Source organism: Mustela nigripes, chromosome 16 (assembly GCF_022355385.1).
Source record: "Mustela nigripes isolate SB6536 chromosome 16, MUSNIG.SB6536, whole genome shotgun sequence".
Lineage (NCBI taxonomy): Eukaryota > Metazoa > Chordata > Mammalia > Carnivora > Mustelidae > Mustela > Mustela nigripes.
Genome location: NC_081572.1, coordinates 50,460,323 through 50,476,084, shown reverse-complemented (window position 1 = coordinate 50,476,084; position 15,762 = coordinate 50,460,323). Strand labels below are relative to the sequence as shown.

The 15,762-nt window shown below is 44.5% G+C and overlaps 1 protein-coding gene across 5 annotated transcripts in view; it reads right to left on the bottom strand.

Annotated features, from left to right (window-relative positions):
- Positions 1-338: 338 nt before the first annotated feature.
- Positions 339-15,762, bottom strand: part of SPECC1 (sperm antigen with calponin homology and coiled-coil domains 1) — a 276,278-nt gene continuing 260,854 nt past the window's right edge. For all 5 annotated transcript variants that reach the window (XM_059380513.1, XM_059380515.1, XM_059380512.1 and 2 more), the window contains 2 exons: positions 11,447-11,506; positions 339-1,134 (listed from right to left, as the gene is read on the bottom strand). In XM_059380513.1, coding sequence (XP_059236496.1) covers positions 1,045-1,134; positions 11,447-11,506 — 150 coding nt within the window. In that variant the 3' untranslated portion in view covers positions 339-1,044. The remainder of the gene's footprint in view (positions 1,135-11,446; positions 11,507-15,762) is intronic.

Below are 15,762 nucleotides of genomic sequence, written 5' to 3'. Positions count from 1 at the left end.
CTCTAAGGGCGACAGCAGGCGCGCAGACCTGGAGCCATCTCTGCCCACCCCGCAGGGATTGCTTCGGTCCTGCCTCCCGAAGGGCCCGATGAGGCAGTAAAACCAGGCGCGGAGCTGAAATAGCGTTTACCTTTGCCGTCTGCCCGGTATTCCCAGACATACACAGCTCTTGGGGCTGCACGTGCAAACACACGAGGACCTGGGTGGGCACCGGGGACCAAAGTGTGTGTGAGAATGGGAATGGGGATTAAGTGGGGGGGGGGGGGGGCATAACGGCACCCCAAGGGGGGGGGGGGGGGGGGGGGGGGGGGGGCCGGGGCGGGGGGGGGGGGGGGGGGGGGGGGGGGGGGTTCTGAGTGTGAGCCCGTGCAAGCACAGAGATGCATACTTGTCTGCCAGCCACCCGGAGGGAACACCGCAGCCAGCCACCCTGGGGCTGCCTGGGATTCTCACACCTCCGCTCCTCCATCCACAGATTCCCATAGGTGACAGCAATATTTAAGAAGCGTGATCAAGTTCTAGGTGTCACAACTGTTGTCGAGCACACAAGCACATTCCCCAAGAAAGGCAGGGCTCCTGTACTGCCAGGGGGTGCAAGAGCGAAGGTTGGTCTTTTTGCATTTTGTTGGGTGTTTTCTTACTTGACGGGGTGGGTGGTGGCGAGGGCAGAGTTTTTCTAAAGGCAGGAGCCTGGGTTTTCAGAAAAAAGATGACTACTTTGTAAGTGCTGTTGGTGGTAGACCTCAGCCGCTCACCAGTGAAGTCACTCCGTGTGACCAGAGATGGCCCACCCGGTTCTGGTGGACGGAGCCCAGGCTGGGAGGAGGAAGGCCAAGGCGGAGCAGAGCTTCCCTGGCCCACACTCCAAATGCATCTGGACTTAAAGCGGGGGCGTGGTGGGATCCAGTTCAGTTTCTGGTTTGTGCACTGGGCCCCCGGATGGAGTGCGGCAGGCGGTGGATGTAGCCGAGCCGGTGGAAAGTGACCAGGTGCTTGGAGGACCAGCTGCAGGCAGGGGGCCGGCTGTTCTCCGGCCCTCTGGCTCTACGTCTCGAAGTACTTGTAGATCTGGGCCACATACTGCATCACGCTCTGCCAGTCAGGCCGGTCTGTGTACAGCATCTCACTGAGCTCCTGCACGAGAAAAGATGAGGTCACGCTGGGAACACCACAGACCCCCACCCCCTTCCCACAAAGGTAAGGTGCTCCGATCCAGGTTGGGGTGGGGGCTGCCCAGAAACCCTCCTCCAGGGGTGCCTGGATGGCTCAGTAGGTTAAAGCCTCTGCCTTTGGCTCAGGTCATGATCTCAGGGTCCTGGGATCGAGCCCCACATCGGGATCTCTGCTTGGCAGGGAGCCTGCTTCCTCCTCTCTCTCTCTGCCTGCCTCTCTGCCTACTTGTGATCTCTGTCTGTCAAATAAAAAATTAAAACAAAAACAAAAACAAAACAAGAAACCCTCCTCCACCTGCTCAGACAGAAAGTGTAGACAATCTTGTTAAATGGGATTAGTTAAAAGAAAAAGAGTTTTATTCCTATTTAATCAGGAGATACTGTCCCTTAAAAAACATTTTTTTTTAAAAGATTTTATTTGAGAGAGAAAATGATAATGAGAAAGAGCATGGTAGGGAGGGTCAGTGGGAGAGGGAGAAGCAGGCTCCCTGCTGAGTGGGGAGTCCAATGTGGTACTCGATCCCAGGACTCTGGGATCATGACCTAATCTGAAGGCAGACGCTTAACTGACTGAGCCACCCAGGGCCCTGAGATACTGTCCCATTTAAAAAACATTAGACATGACTTCCTGCCCCTTTTATCTTAATAACACGGCAGCATTAAGAAAAGTTCTGTAAAGAGTAAGTCATCCATAACTCCATTATCGTTGAACGAGGGCCGCTTTTCTAAGTTATACTGGAATGTACACCTATGTTTTCCTGCTTCCATCACGTGGACGAACTATTGTGTGCTATGTGCTTTTATTTCATTATTTTTTGGGGGGTGGTGGTGGTGGGAGGGGTAAAGGGAGAGGGAGAATCTCAAGCAGGTTTCATGCCCACCATGGAGCCCAATGCAGGGCTGGATCTCAGCATCCTGAGATCATGACCTGAGCTGAAATCAACAGTTGGACGCTCAACCAGCGGAGCCTCCCCCCACCTCCAGTGTCCCTCTGTGTTTTTCTGCCTAATGTTTTCCACACACAATTGCACAGGCTGCTGTGCTGCATTGCTGGTGGTCCTAGTAGTCGAGGGGCACAGTCCAGGGACAGCTATCCCACAACCAACAGGACATCTAACGTGACGTGTCATCTGTGTTCACTTCCTCACGTTACAGAATTTGTGTTACGCATCTTTGTGGGGTGTTGCTGAACTCATGGCTTGAGATGAATGCCCACGAATGGGACCAGCACAAGAGCCTTGAATCAACTGAACCTGCAAGTGCGGTCTTCTAAGAATTAATTAGACCCGTTTGTTGTTGTCATTGTTCTTTGTTCTTTCTCCCTTAGTTTCGCAGGTGATTAGCAAGCAGACAGTCAAATGTTCCTGAAATGTCTGCCACTCTGCGTATGAAATAATTCATTTTGCAGTTGAATTTGGATTCTTTTGTGGTCATGAGAGAACAGTAGGAAAGTACTCTGATGCAAATCCAGGAGCAGGGATGTGGTGGGAAAGCAAGCCTGAACTTATTTAACACATCTGTTCTTGGGTGGTGACAGAAATGAGACCTGTCACTGGCCACTTATTTTGTTTCCATGACCCCTAAATATATTTTATAAGTTTTGCTTCTTGGTTGTGCTAAAACATGACCAGCCTGCTACTGACAAGGATGTGTCTTCCATCTCAGAGAGGACACAGGATTCTGGTCAATATTCACAACTCTGCTCAGACTATCTCCTCATATGCCCGAACCCGACAATAACAACATTAAAACTATTTTGGTACATTATCAACATCACATTCAAACATGTTTGAAGATACACTGTAGCACATTTCAAGAGAAGGGAGAGGCTGCTGCCTGACCCAAAATTTGAGGATGCATGACATTTATTTGAATCAGGAGCTGAAAACCTTTCAAGATAAAAAGCACCAGGCCCCGATGGTTTCATTGGCAAATTCTGCCAAATGCTCAAGGAAGAAATAATACCAGTTCTACACATTCTTTTCCAGGAAACAGAAGAGAGGCACATTTCCTCACTCATTCTGTGAAGCCAGCATTGCCCTAATACCAAACCAGATAGAAATGGGACATGAGAAAGCTACCCACACAGACACAGTAAATACTAGCAAACTGAATCATGATCAAGTGGGGCTCACATCAGGAATGCAAGACAGGTTTAATATCCATCAATGTTATTCATATGATCAGACCTAATAAGAAAAATCATATGATTGTATCAACAGATGCAGAAAAAGCATTTACACATGTACCATGAAGGTATTTGTGGGTTTGGTTCCAGACCACCACAATACAGCAAACACAGCATAAACAAGTCAAATGAATTTTTGAGTTTCCAGTGCATAGAAGTTATGTTTACATTATACTGTAGCTTTTTTTTTCATTATACTGTAGCTTAATATGTGTGCAACAGCATCTAAAAAAATGCAACAATGTACATCGGTCTCTCACACAATGCAAGTTTGAACCCTGTGGATGTACTTACGTGTGGATTTTTTGATAACTACACTATGGTACTGTCAGTGGATTTTCTCTAAAACACATTTTTCCTCTACCTCACTTTAAGAATATAGTATGTAAAATACAAAACATATAAAATATCTGTTACTTGATTGTTTATATTATCAGTATAGCTTCTGCTCAACAGGAGGATATTAGCAAAGTTTCTCGGGAGCCAACAATTATACAGAGATTTTCGACAGCATGGGGGTGTTGATGCTCCCAATTTCTGTGCTGTTCAAGGGTCAACTGCACATTCTCTAATTAAAAAATATGAGAGACTATGGACTCTGAAAAACAATCTGAGGATTTTGAAGGGGCGGGGGGTGGGAGGTCGGGGTACCAGGTGGTGGGTATTAGAGAGGGCACGGATTGCATGGAGCACTGGATGTGATGCAAAAACAATGAATACTGTTACGCTGGAAAGAAATAAAAAAAATATTTTATTGCTAAAAAAATGCTAACCATCATCTAAGCTTTCAGCAAGGTGTAATCACTGATGACTGATTATCATTACAAACATAATAATGGTAAATATAATTTTAAACAATAACTTCAAGAATTATTAAAATGTGATATGGAGACAGAAAGGAGCACATACTGTTGACAAAATGGAGGTGACAGACTTGGTTGATGCAGGATTGCCACAAACTTTGTAAAAAAAAAAAAACCAACCAAAAAAAACCCGTTTGTTAAAAAAAAAAAAAAAAAATCCTTTGTATCCGTGAAATTCAAGATAGTGAAATATAAATGAGGTATGGCTGTTTACAAAATTCAACCACTATTTATGATAAAAACTACTCAAAACCTAGAAAAGTAGAGGGGTATTTCTTTTACCTAATAAAAGATACACACAAAACCCAAAAGTTGACCTCATACTTAATGGAGACAGGCTGAGCACTTTCCCACTAAGATCAGAAGAAAAGAACAAGGCAAGGATGTCTTCTCTCACCTTTCCTACTCAACACTGTACCAGAAGTTCTAGCTAAGGGCACCTGGGTGGCTCAATGGGTTAAGCTGCTGCAGTCTGCTCAGGTCATGATCTCAGGGTCCTGGGATTGAGTCCCGCATCAGGCTCTCTGCTCAGCAGAGAGCCTGCTTCCCTCTCTCTCTCTCTGCCTGCTTCTCTGTCTACTGTGATCTCTCTGTATCAAATAAATAAATAAATAAAATCTAAAAAAAAAAAAAAGTTCTAGCTAATGCAATAAGGCAGGAAAAAGAAACAAAAGCAGGTGCCTGGGTGGCTCAGTTGGTTGAATGATTGCCTTCAGCTCAGGGCATGATCCTAGAGTCCCTCGATTGAGTCCCGCATTGGGCTCTCTGCTCAGAGGGGGTCTGCTTCTCCCTCTGACCTTCCCTCTCATGCTCTCTCTCTCAAATAAATAAAGTCTTAAGAAAAAAAAAAAAAAGAAACAAAAGGCATACAGATTGGAAGAGCAGGACTAAACTTGTTTTTGTTTGCAGATGACATGACTGTCTATGTAAAACACTCCAGAGTTTACCAAAAAACCCACTGGAACTAATATGCAAGTTTAGCAAGATCTCAGTCAATACTTTCCTATTATAATACCATTAATGGACAATTGAAATGTGAAACCAAGCCAAACCATATAAATGGCATTAAATTTTAAAAAAGGACATATATGCATCTATATCAATGATATATATAAATAAGAAAACTTGTTTGTAAAACACTATATGCAGAAAACCATAAAGCACTGATGGAAGAAATCAAGATGCTCTAAATAAATGGAGATTATTGTATGTTCATGGATTGGAAGACAGAATATTGACAAAATGTCAATTCTTCCCAATCTGGTCTATAGATACAAAACAATCCCAATCAAAATCCCAGCAAGCTGGGCTTTTTTCCGGGGAAGGGGAAGGAGATAGGTATTGACAAACTAATTCTAAAATTTATAAAGCAAAGGTACAACCAAAGAAATTCTAAAAAGAATAAAGTTGAGACTTGATTTCACGATCTATCAAGTTGTATGAATCAGGGCAGTGTGGTATTAACCAAGTGGCAGACACTTGGATCATATTATATCTATTTTATCACAGTAAGAATCATTGAAAAAAAAAAAAAAGATAAGGCTTCTTGCCCTTGGGAGCTCATGGTCTTGGGGGATGGAGATAAATCCTACAATCAGATAAATCACAGTATAACACCACACGGGCTATACAGTGCTATCGTGCCTTAAGAGCCCAAAAGGAGGGCATGGCTGTCCTGGATACAGGATCATGGAGGAGGTAAAACGGAGCTCTGGAGAGGCCCTGCCTGCTTGATCAACTCCTGCCTTTGCTAGTCACTAATGTGTGACCTTTTATGGAACCGCACCTGCGTAAGGAGTATCTGTCAGGTGCAGTGAGTCAACACATGGAAAATGCCCGAAGGTGCCTGGGTGGCTCAGTTGGTGAGGTGTCCGACTCCTAATTTCAGCTCAGGCCATGATCTCAGCATTCTGAGACCGAGCCCTGCATTGGGCCCTGCACTCAGTGGGGAGCCTGCTTCTCTCTCTCTCTCCCTCTCTCTTGGAATTCCCCTCCCCCTGCTCATGTGTTCTCTCTCTAAATCAATCAACAAATAAAATCTTACAACAAAAGAACATGCCTGGGGCATGTAAACACGAACAAATATTTTTTATACTATTAAATCAACTCTAAGTACCCTTCATAAAATCTGTACTGCAGGGCAGGCTGAGTTATGCCTAAGGAATCATTCTGATATCCTCCTAAAATCCTGAGTGGTAAAGACCTCCCTGTCCTGATCTCTGTGTGTACTGGCTGTCCGAGCGGCTTACTCAACAGGCAACACCCTCCCAGTCTACGGACTCAGCATGAGGGCCTTCCCTTCTCCAGGATACAGACACATCAACCCTTAGGGGACACGCACGCATGCTGGCTGTCCTTCCAGCAATGGCCACCTGTCCTCTCACCTCTTCAGTGAGGAGTTGCTCACCCTTGCGATATGGTCGGCTAAACTTCGCTGTCACACTGTGGCTGAGAAGGAATGTGTTCTAAAATTGGGAGAACGTGGTCGAGCTTTCATTTAAAAAAAAAAAAAATCTCATCTTTGCTAATATGCTATCCCCAGAAACCTGTATTTACTTGGATCTACACCTGTGAGTGATTCCCTTCCCCCCACCCCCGCCCCACCTCACTGATCTTACAATAGATCTTGACCAAAGACCTGGGGTTATGACTGCTGCCAATCCTGACTGTGTATATTTTGGAAGTATCATGTGTAATTAAGAACTGTTTTTCAATCCACGTCAAGATACTGCAAAGCAAATTTCATAATGCGGGAAGCTTCTGTTTTGTTGATGGCACAAACTGGTTAAAATGCTCACAAACAACCCTAAATGCTTCTGAGATTAATTATTATGCTTGTCAGTATCTCCTCACAGACATCTGTAAAAATGAAACTGCCAGTTCCAACAATTAGTTCAACAAGATGATCTCATTCCTAGCCTGCACTAACTCCTGCCTTATGTCAGATACAAAGTAGGGAAAAGATGTCAACTTAAAAAAGAAGCAAATGACAGCTGTAGCACTACAAAGAAAACCATATTCTGTGTGTACTATCATCTAACAAATTCTCGTTTTCTTCTTGGATTCCTTACGTTAATTATTTGTTGCTCCGATGCTTGGGTGGCTCAGTCGGTTAAGCATCTGCCTTTGGGGCTTGGGTCATGATCCCATGATCCCAAGGTCCTGGGATCAAGCCCTGCATCTGGCTCCCTGCTCAGCAGGGGAGCCTGCTTCTCCCTCCCGACTCTGCCTGCCGCTTTCTCCCTACTTGGGTGTGCTCTCTCTCTAGCAAATAAATAAATAAAATCTTTAAAATAAATAATCAGGGGCGCCTGGGTGGCTCAGTGGGTTAAGCCACTGCCTTCAGCTCAGGTCATGATCTCAGGGTCCTGGGATCAAGTCCCACATAGGGCTCTCTGCTCAGCAGGGATCCTGCTTCCCTTCCTCTCTCTCTCTGCCTACCACTCTGCCTACTTGTGATCTCTCTCTCAAATAAATAAATAAAATCTTTAAAATAAATAAATAAATAAATAAATAAATAAATAAATAATTAGCTGTTGTTACTTGTTAGCTGTTCAGCATTTCAGAAGGGAAGGTAAAAAGGGGTCCCTTTTGCTCCATCTTGGCCAGACATATATGTCACCTCTAACCTCTTATTTACATGATAGGGACATCTGGTTCTTAAAAAAGTTTCACAGATCTTAGCCTTACTGGGATTTTTTCGTCTACATGATTACATTTTTAATTAATTAATTAATTGATTTTTAAAAGATTTTATTTATTTATTTCACAGAGATCACAAGTAGGCAGAGAGGCAGGCGGGGGAGTGGGGAAGCAGGCTCCCCACTGGAGCAGAGAGCCTGATGCAGGGCTCAATCCCAGGACCTGGGGATCATGACCTGAGCTGAAGGCAGAGGCCCAACCCACTGAGCCAGCCAGGCACCCCTGAATTCAATTTAATTAATGGGTATGGTTCTTTTTCATTTTGAGTGAGTTTTGGAGAAATATTTACATTTAGTATTTGAAGAAAGAATATACTTGCATTTCTTTAGAAAACTGTTCTGGTTTAAACATACTGATTTAAACATTCTGGCTTAAAACATACTGGTTTACTGCTGTTCATAGTACTGATGTTTCTAGAATGGCTGTACTTTTGCTTTTTCATTCCTCAGATGCCCTACGTCCACTGAGGATGACAGACCCGAGTCTCAATCTGACTTTGCTTGGATTTTCCCCATCACTGATGAGACTGTACATCTGAAATGTTTATGAACCACTCATGGTTTGCATATTCTAGCCTTTGATAAATTTCTACTAAGTTGTCTTTTTATTACTGGTTAGTAGAAATTATTTATAGATTTTCTGTCTTCACTTTCTTTCTTTCCAGTTCTGTTATGATGTTTGAGGTTCATTAAGAATCTATGGTCTTTAATCTTTCTGGAAAAATTTCAGGCACCATTTCTTCATATACTCTCTCTCCCATTCTTTCTTCCCTCTTCTGGAATTCCCACTGGCCATGGGGCTTAGAAATTGTCTTGATTTTATCTTCCATGCTCTTAAGCTTTGCAACAGATACTATTGGTTAATCTAATAGTCATGCCCAACCTCTCTATCCCTTGTAGGCTTCCCACTAAAATGAAAGGAGAATATAAATTGCTTACTTTCTCAAATTCCCTTGCAGCTGGGGTGGCCATGTAACAGAGTACTGCCAATTACCCGAGGGACTCTGGGAAGGCTTCTGATTTCCTTATCAAAGGGGAAAGCTATGAGGAACTTGTTCTATCCATTCCCTCTCCTTCCTGCCCTACAGATGGGAGTGAAGTCTAGAGCTTGGCAGCCATGTTCAACCACAGAGGACATGGGGACAAAGAGTCAACAGATTAAAGATGGTGGAATGTTGTTAACAAGACATACTCTGGGGTCCTTGATTACACTATTGAGCAATGAACCAATCCTGAAACAACTACTGGACTTCTCATTAAAAAATAAAATGAACAGGGGCGCCTGGGTGGCTCGGTGGGTTAAAGCCTCTGACTTTGGCTCAGGTCATGATCCTGTGGTTCTGGGATCGAGCCCCGCATCGGGCTCTCTGCTCAGCAGGGAGCCTGCTTCCCTCTCTCTCACTGACTACCTCTCTGCCTACTTGTGGTCTCTCTCTGTCAAATGAATAAATAAAATCTTTAAAAAAAAAAAAAATGAACAGCTTTATGGTTTAAGCAACTGTTAGTTGGATTTTCCATTTCTTGAATTTGTCTTTTTAAAAAAGATTTTATTTATTTTTTGAGAGAGAGAGAGAGAGAACACACATGTGCATGAGTGTGTGTGCAGGAATAAGGGCAGAAGGGATTTCATGACCCTGAGATCATGACCTGAGCAAAATCAAGAGCTGAACGCTTAATAGACTGAGCCAACCAGACAACCCCCACCCCTTGCCCCCATTTCTTGAATTTGAATACATACTAATACAATTCCTCTATTATATGTTTCACTTAAAAAATATTTTATTTATTTGACAGAGAGAGACACAGTGAGAGAGAGGGAACAGAAGCAGAGGGAGTGAGAGAGGGAGAAGCAGGCCTCCTGCTGAGCAGAGAGCTTGATGTGGGGCTCGATGCTGGCACCCCGGGATCATGACCCGAGTCAAAGGTGGACGCTTGATGATTAGGTCACCCAGGTGCCCCTATTTTCCACTTAAAAAAATTTTTTTTTAAAGATTTTATTTATTTATTTGACACAGAGAGAGAGATCACATCTAGGCAGAGAGGCAGGCAGAGAGAGAAAGAGAGGGAAGCAGGCTCTCTACTGAGCACAGAGCCCAATGTGGGGCTCGATTCCAGGACCCTGAGATCATGACCTGAGCCAAAAGCAGAGGCTTAACCCACTGAGCCACCCAGGCGCTCCTATTTTCCACTTTTTAAATGTCTGTTTCATGTTCTGGATAATCTCCTTAGCTCTATTTTCCAGCTCAGTAGTTCTCTCTTCTGCTGTATCTAATCAGGTTTTCAATCCAACTGGGGCTTTTTTAATTTCTAATTTTCATTTCTAGATGTTTCATTTGATTCTTTTTACAAATCTTTTCTTTTCCTTAACATTACCACAGTCCTATGATTTTTATTCCCTCTTTTACCTCCTTAGTATGTTTAAACATAGTCTTTTACAGTCTCTTTCTTATTATTTTATTATCCCACATTCTGGTAGATGATCTTCTTGTCTGGTCTAGCTGCTGACTAGCACAACTAGATCATTTTCTTGAGTGTTTTGTAATTTTGGATTGTGAATGTATTTTCAGTGGCCATTGTACCACTAGCCCAGAAGCTTTGTGCCTCAGCTAGTATAAGTTAGGGGCTTCTTGGAGCACAGAAATAAATTTGAACTCCAAACCTCATGTGGCCCAGTTTTCTTTTCTTGCACATTTTCCTTTTTCTGGACACACACACACAAAATTAAGGTGGAAACCAAGCTTCCTTATCATTTCCCTTGACTAGCAGGTAGAGGTTTTTTAATTTCCCTTTCACTAAGAAGAACTAATTTTGTGACCTTGGGTTTTATGTAAGGGTCTCAGTACTATTGTTCTGTTTATGGGAACTCAGTGCCTCGTCTCTTGTTCCTGTGTGGACATTAAATAAAAGCTATACCCATTAGGTAGGAACCCATTTTGTTATGAGCCCTCTACCAGCACTCCCAGACCTACTTCTGAGGCTTGCCAAAGTCTTAGTTTATGCTTCGTGGCCCTGGTTTCCACTTCTCTTTGAATTTCTGACATCTGGCCACTTCCCATTCTTTCTTCAGACCGCAGCTATGGGTTGATATTTTTATAATTACATTTTATCCAGATTTCTAGGTAGCTTGAACAACAGGGCGTTAATAATTCATCCCACTGTGCTTCTAGAAATGAAATTTATCCACAATGAAATCTTCGAAAAAAAACCCTAAATCATGTGTGGTTAGACTAACTGAATTTAAAAAAATTTTTTTTTTTTTTAAGTAGGCTCCACACCCAGTGCAACCAAGGGCTTGAATTCACAGCCATGAGACAGAGACCCAAGCTGAGATCAAGAGTCAGATGCTGAACGGACTGAGCCACCCAGATGTCCCATGAATATTTTTATATTAGGGATCACGAGTAACAGATCTTTAGCAAAGGGATTTTAATGTTCTGTAAGAAACTGTTTAGTAGATGGCATAAAGTTCTTTCTCCTACAGGTAGAACAAAGTTTCACAAGGATATAAAATAGGATACTTACCAGGCTGGGTTTGATGCCTACACTTTCGGCTGCTTCAAATGCCAACAGGAGATTCTTTTTCTAGATTAAGAGGACAAAGACTGGAATTATCAACTAAAAACACACAGCTTTTGAGAAAATAAAAATAAATATAAAAACATATAGCTTTTGCCAGGAAAGAACACTACATGACACTCCCACATAGATGATCTACTATTATAAAACGCTTAGATTCTTTTTAAAAAAGATTTTATTTATTTATTTAAAAATTTTTTTAAAAATTTTTATTTATTTATTTGACAGAGAGAGATCACAAGCAGGCAGAGAGGCAGGCAGAGAGAGAGAGAGAGAGAGGAGGAAGCAGGCTCCCTGCAGAGCAGAGAGCCCGATGCGGAACTCGATCCCAGGACCCTGAGATCACGATCTGAGCCGAAGGCAGCGGCTTAACCCACTGAGCAATCCAGGCACCTCTTTATTTATTTATTTGACAGACAGAGATCACAAGGAGGCAGAGAGACAGGCAGAGAGAGAGGAGGAAGCAGGCTCCCCGCTGAGAAGAGAGCCCGATTCGGGGCTCGATCCCAGGACCTTGGGATCATGACCTGGGCCAAAGACAGAGGCTTTAACCCACTGAGCCACCCAGGTGCCCCAAAACACTTAGATTTTTAAGTCAAATATGCAAACAAGTGTTTCAGGTTATAATTAAAATGATATTATCGATTCCTGTCTATCAAAGATAAATATTTGTGAGCTATTTTTTACTCTGTCACAACTTATGACATACACATTCTGTTGTGGATCAAGACTTGTTTCATCACGGTGCTGTATACCATTTACCCCTAGAATTCTAAAGGCACGTTCCACAGTTAGCTCTGATTCGTAGCTCCTTCCTGAGACACTTTCTGGCTGTTCTGATGTTTCCTCACCTGGATGAACTTAAGAATCACTTAATTATGCCTCCTCCCCTCCATAATTCATTTGAGATTAAAATTTAATTAGATTGGTATATTAAGTTTAATCAAGACAGTCATGTTCCTCTAAGTAATCATGTTTTATGTTCCCCAGTAGAATTCTGTGATTTTACGCATTTGGATTTGATACATAATTTTATCTCTTCGGCCATTTCTCCATGGCCTTCACCCTCTGTCCTTGGGTACACATCTGCTTCCTGAAGGTGGAGGGCTCTGCCTTCATACAGATGCAAACTCTCTGCTCTAGGTACCACGTCACAGAGAAACAGAAAAGACAAGGCAGTGCACGTTTTCTCGCAGGCTGTGGTCTACGCCTGGGAAAGCTGCTGATCTGTGGTCATCTCACCCAAGACACCAGCCCTCTTCCTCCAAATTAAGGGAAGTTTATGGGCATGAACTGGAAACCTGTGCGTGTTTCCATAACACTGCTCTCTGTTCTGCGGAGATGGGAGCTCTTAGCAGCCCTTTACTGAGGCCGTCCTTTACTGAGCTGCCCTTTACCGAGCCCAAACTTGTGGCAGCTGTCTCTTTTGTGTTTATTTCAAGTCCTTTTGGTTAGTGTTGAGGAGAAAGGGGGTTTGTAAGCCAGTTTTGTGGCTACCACTATTCCAGAAGTCATGGCGTTTGATAGGCCATGCCAACTTGTTTTCTTTCTTTCCTTTTTTCTTTTGTAAGATTTTATTTATTTATTTGACAGACAGAGTTCACAAGTAGGCAGAGAGGCAGGCAGAGAGAGGGGGAAGCGGGCTCTCCACTGAGCAAAGAGCCCAATATGGGGCTCAATCCCAGGATCCGGGGATCATGACCCAAGCTGAAAGCAGAGGCTTTAACCCACTGAGCCACCCAGGGGTCCCTTGTTTTCTTTCTTTTAAATATATTTTTTAAAATATTTGACAGACAGAGATCACAAATAGGCAGAGAGGTAGGCAGAGGGCGGGGTGGGGGGGGGGAAACAGGCTCCCTGCTGAGCAGAGAGCCTGATGTGGGGCTTGATCCCAGGACCCTGAGATCATGACCTGAACCAAACGCAGAGGCTTAAGCCACTGAGTTACCCAGGCGTCCGCCAGGGCACCTGGCGGGCTTAGTTCTTGGAGCACGCAGCTCTCAATCTCAGGGTCGTGAGTTCGAGCCCCACACCATACATGGAGAAAATAAATAGAACGCTGCACCGACTTTCAATTCCAGCCATAGTGTTTAAGTGTGCATTCACTTACACATTTACCTGCATAGACTATTATGAGCAAGCACTGTTAACTAATTCTTCCATTGCAACAGTCTCAGGCCTCTGCAAGAAGGCCGGGGGCGGGGGGAGAAAGCTGCCACTTATGGGCAGCAGGAGGGAGTGTACCCAGGACGGAACCTGCGGGCCAGAGCCCTTCCTGCCGCAGGAGAGCGGAAGCCCCCAATAGAGCTCTCTGCCACTGGCCCCACTAGCAGGATACCACCTCACCTAAAAGTGACAGCAGAAAGCATCCCAAGTCCAGATTTCTCCTCTCATGTTAAAACTTTGTTTCAGGGGTGCCTGGGGGGTGGTGCTCAGTCGTTAAAGGTCTGCCTTCGGCTTGGGCCATGGTCCCAAGGTGCTGGGATCGAGCCCCGAGCCCCGCATCGGGTTCCCGATGCTCAGCAGGAAGCCTGCTTCTCCCTCACCCACTCCCCCTGCTTGTGTTTTCTCTCTCGCTGTGTCTCTCTCTGTCAAATAAATATATCAAATCTTTAAAAAAAAAAAAACTTCTTTTCAGACACTGACACGAAAACACTCCGTTCTAAGACTTGAATCTGACTAGAAACGTGGAAGTTTCATGGGCTGACAGATAAATCTGCTTTCTGTTGAGAAAAAAAATGCCCAAACCTCCCATCTCTTTCATGTCTTCGAAGACATCCTTGTTAGTTTTATCAGAAACTCCCTACTTGACACTGACGTCCAACTGACTCGCTTTCATTACTTGCACCGGGGGAAACGGAACAGCTCCTGCTTTCTGAACTTCCTGGGCTGTGCCATTAATCTCACAGACCCACAGTCTTCCACAATCGGACAGGGGTGGTCCCTGATCACAGCATCCTCCGTCAGGGGGAAGACGTACAACCCTGTGGGTAGGGGCCACGGGGCCCTGTACCACCAGGACAACAGGAAGTGAGTTGACGGCGGCGTCTGGCTTTTGCACGTCTCCAAGTGGGCAGCTGGCTGTGCGGTTGGGGATCACAGACACCCACGGCGAGACAACGCACTTTCACAAGGAGGCAGTGCTCGTGATTCAAAGCGGGAAAAGCCAACACTTTCAGGTTCATTATTTTCCAGCAGATCCAGAGTGATTTGAGGACGAAGAGCCCAGGTGTGTCTTGCACGAGAGCGGACAAACACTGCACACCTTCAGGAAGATTCCCATCATAGAGAGTGTGTGCGGTAGTTTTAGTGAGGTCCTCTGAGTATCCAAATTGTTTTACACCCTCTCTTGCCTCAGTTTTTTTTTTTAAGATTTTATTTATTTACCTGACAGAGATCACAAGTAGGCAGAGAGGCAGGCAGAGAGAGAGAGAGGGAAGCAGGCTCCCTGTAGAGCAGAGAGCCCGATGTGGGGCTCAATCCCAGGGCCCTGGGATCATGACCTGAGCCAAAGGCAGAGGCTTTAACCCACTGAGCCACCCAGGCGCCCCGCCTCTATTATCTTTATACCATCATATGGAAAAGGCAGAGGCTGCAGAGCGAAGAGAAGGGACACGGACGGAGGTCACTGCTGGAAGTGGGCTCTGCCTTTGAGGGGCTCGAAGCACAGGCTGCGTGGACGCCCCCACAGCCCCGGCTTGTCTCCTCCTCTCTGGCTTCTCCACTCTGGTTGCCTCGGCTGGGTGGCTCTCTCCCTTGACAACAAGCAAGAGTCAAGGTTCCTCAGCCTTCTCTCTATGCCTCTGTGATACTGTGATTTATCACAAGAAATATACATTGGTCTTTGTCCACGGTTCCCAGCACAGGGCTCCTAAAACCCTTACCATTTCCCATATAAGAGCCACAGAGGCAACTTTTGTTACAATCTTTGGTTTTCGTCCTCAGTTCCAGAAATGGCTTCAGAACAACAAAGCTGAAATAGATGTCTTCTGTTATTCATACAAACCTCTTTCAACCACACCTGAGTTTCTGTTCAAGACGTGATTTTTTGAAAAACCCCAGATAGGGGTACCTGGGTGGCTCAGTTGGTTAAAGCCTCTGCCTTTGTCATAATCCCAGGGTCCTGGGATCGAGCCCCGCATTGGGCTCTCTGCTCAGCAAAGAGCCTGCTTCCCCCTTTCTCTCTGCCTTTCTGCCTACTTGTGATCTCTCTCTCTCTCTGTGAAATAAACAAATAATCTTAAAAAAAAAAACAAAACTCC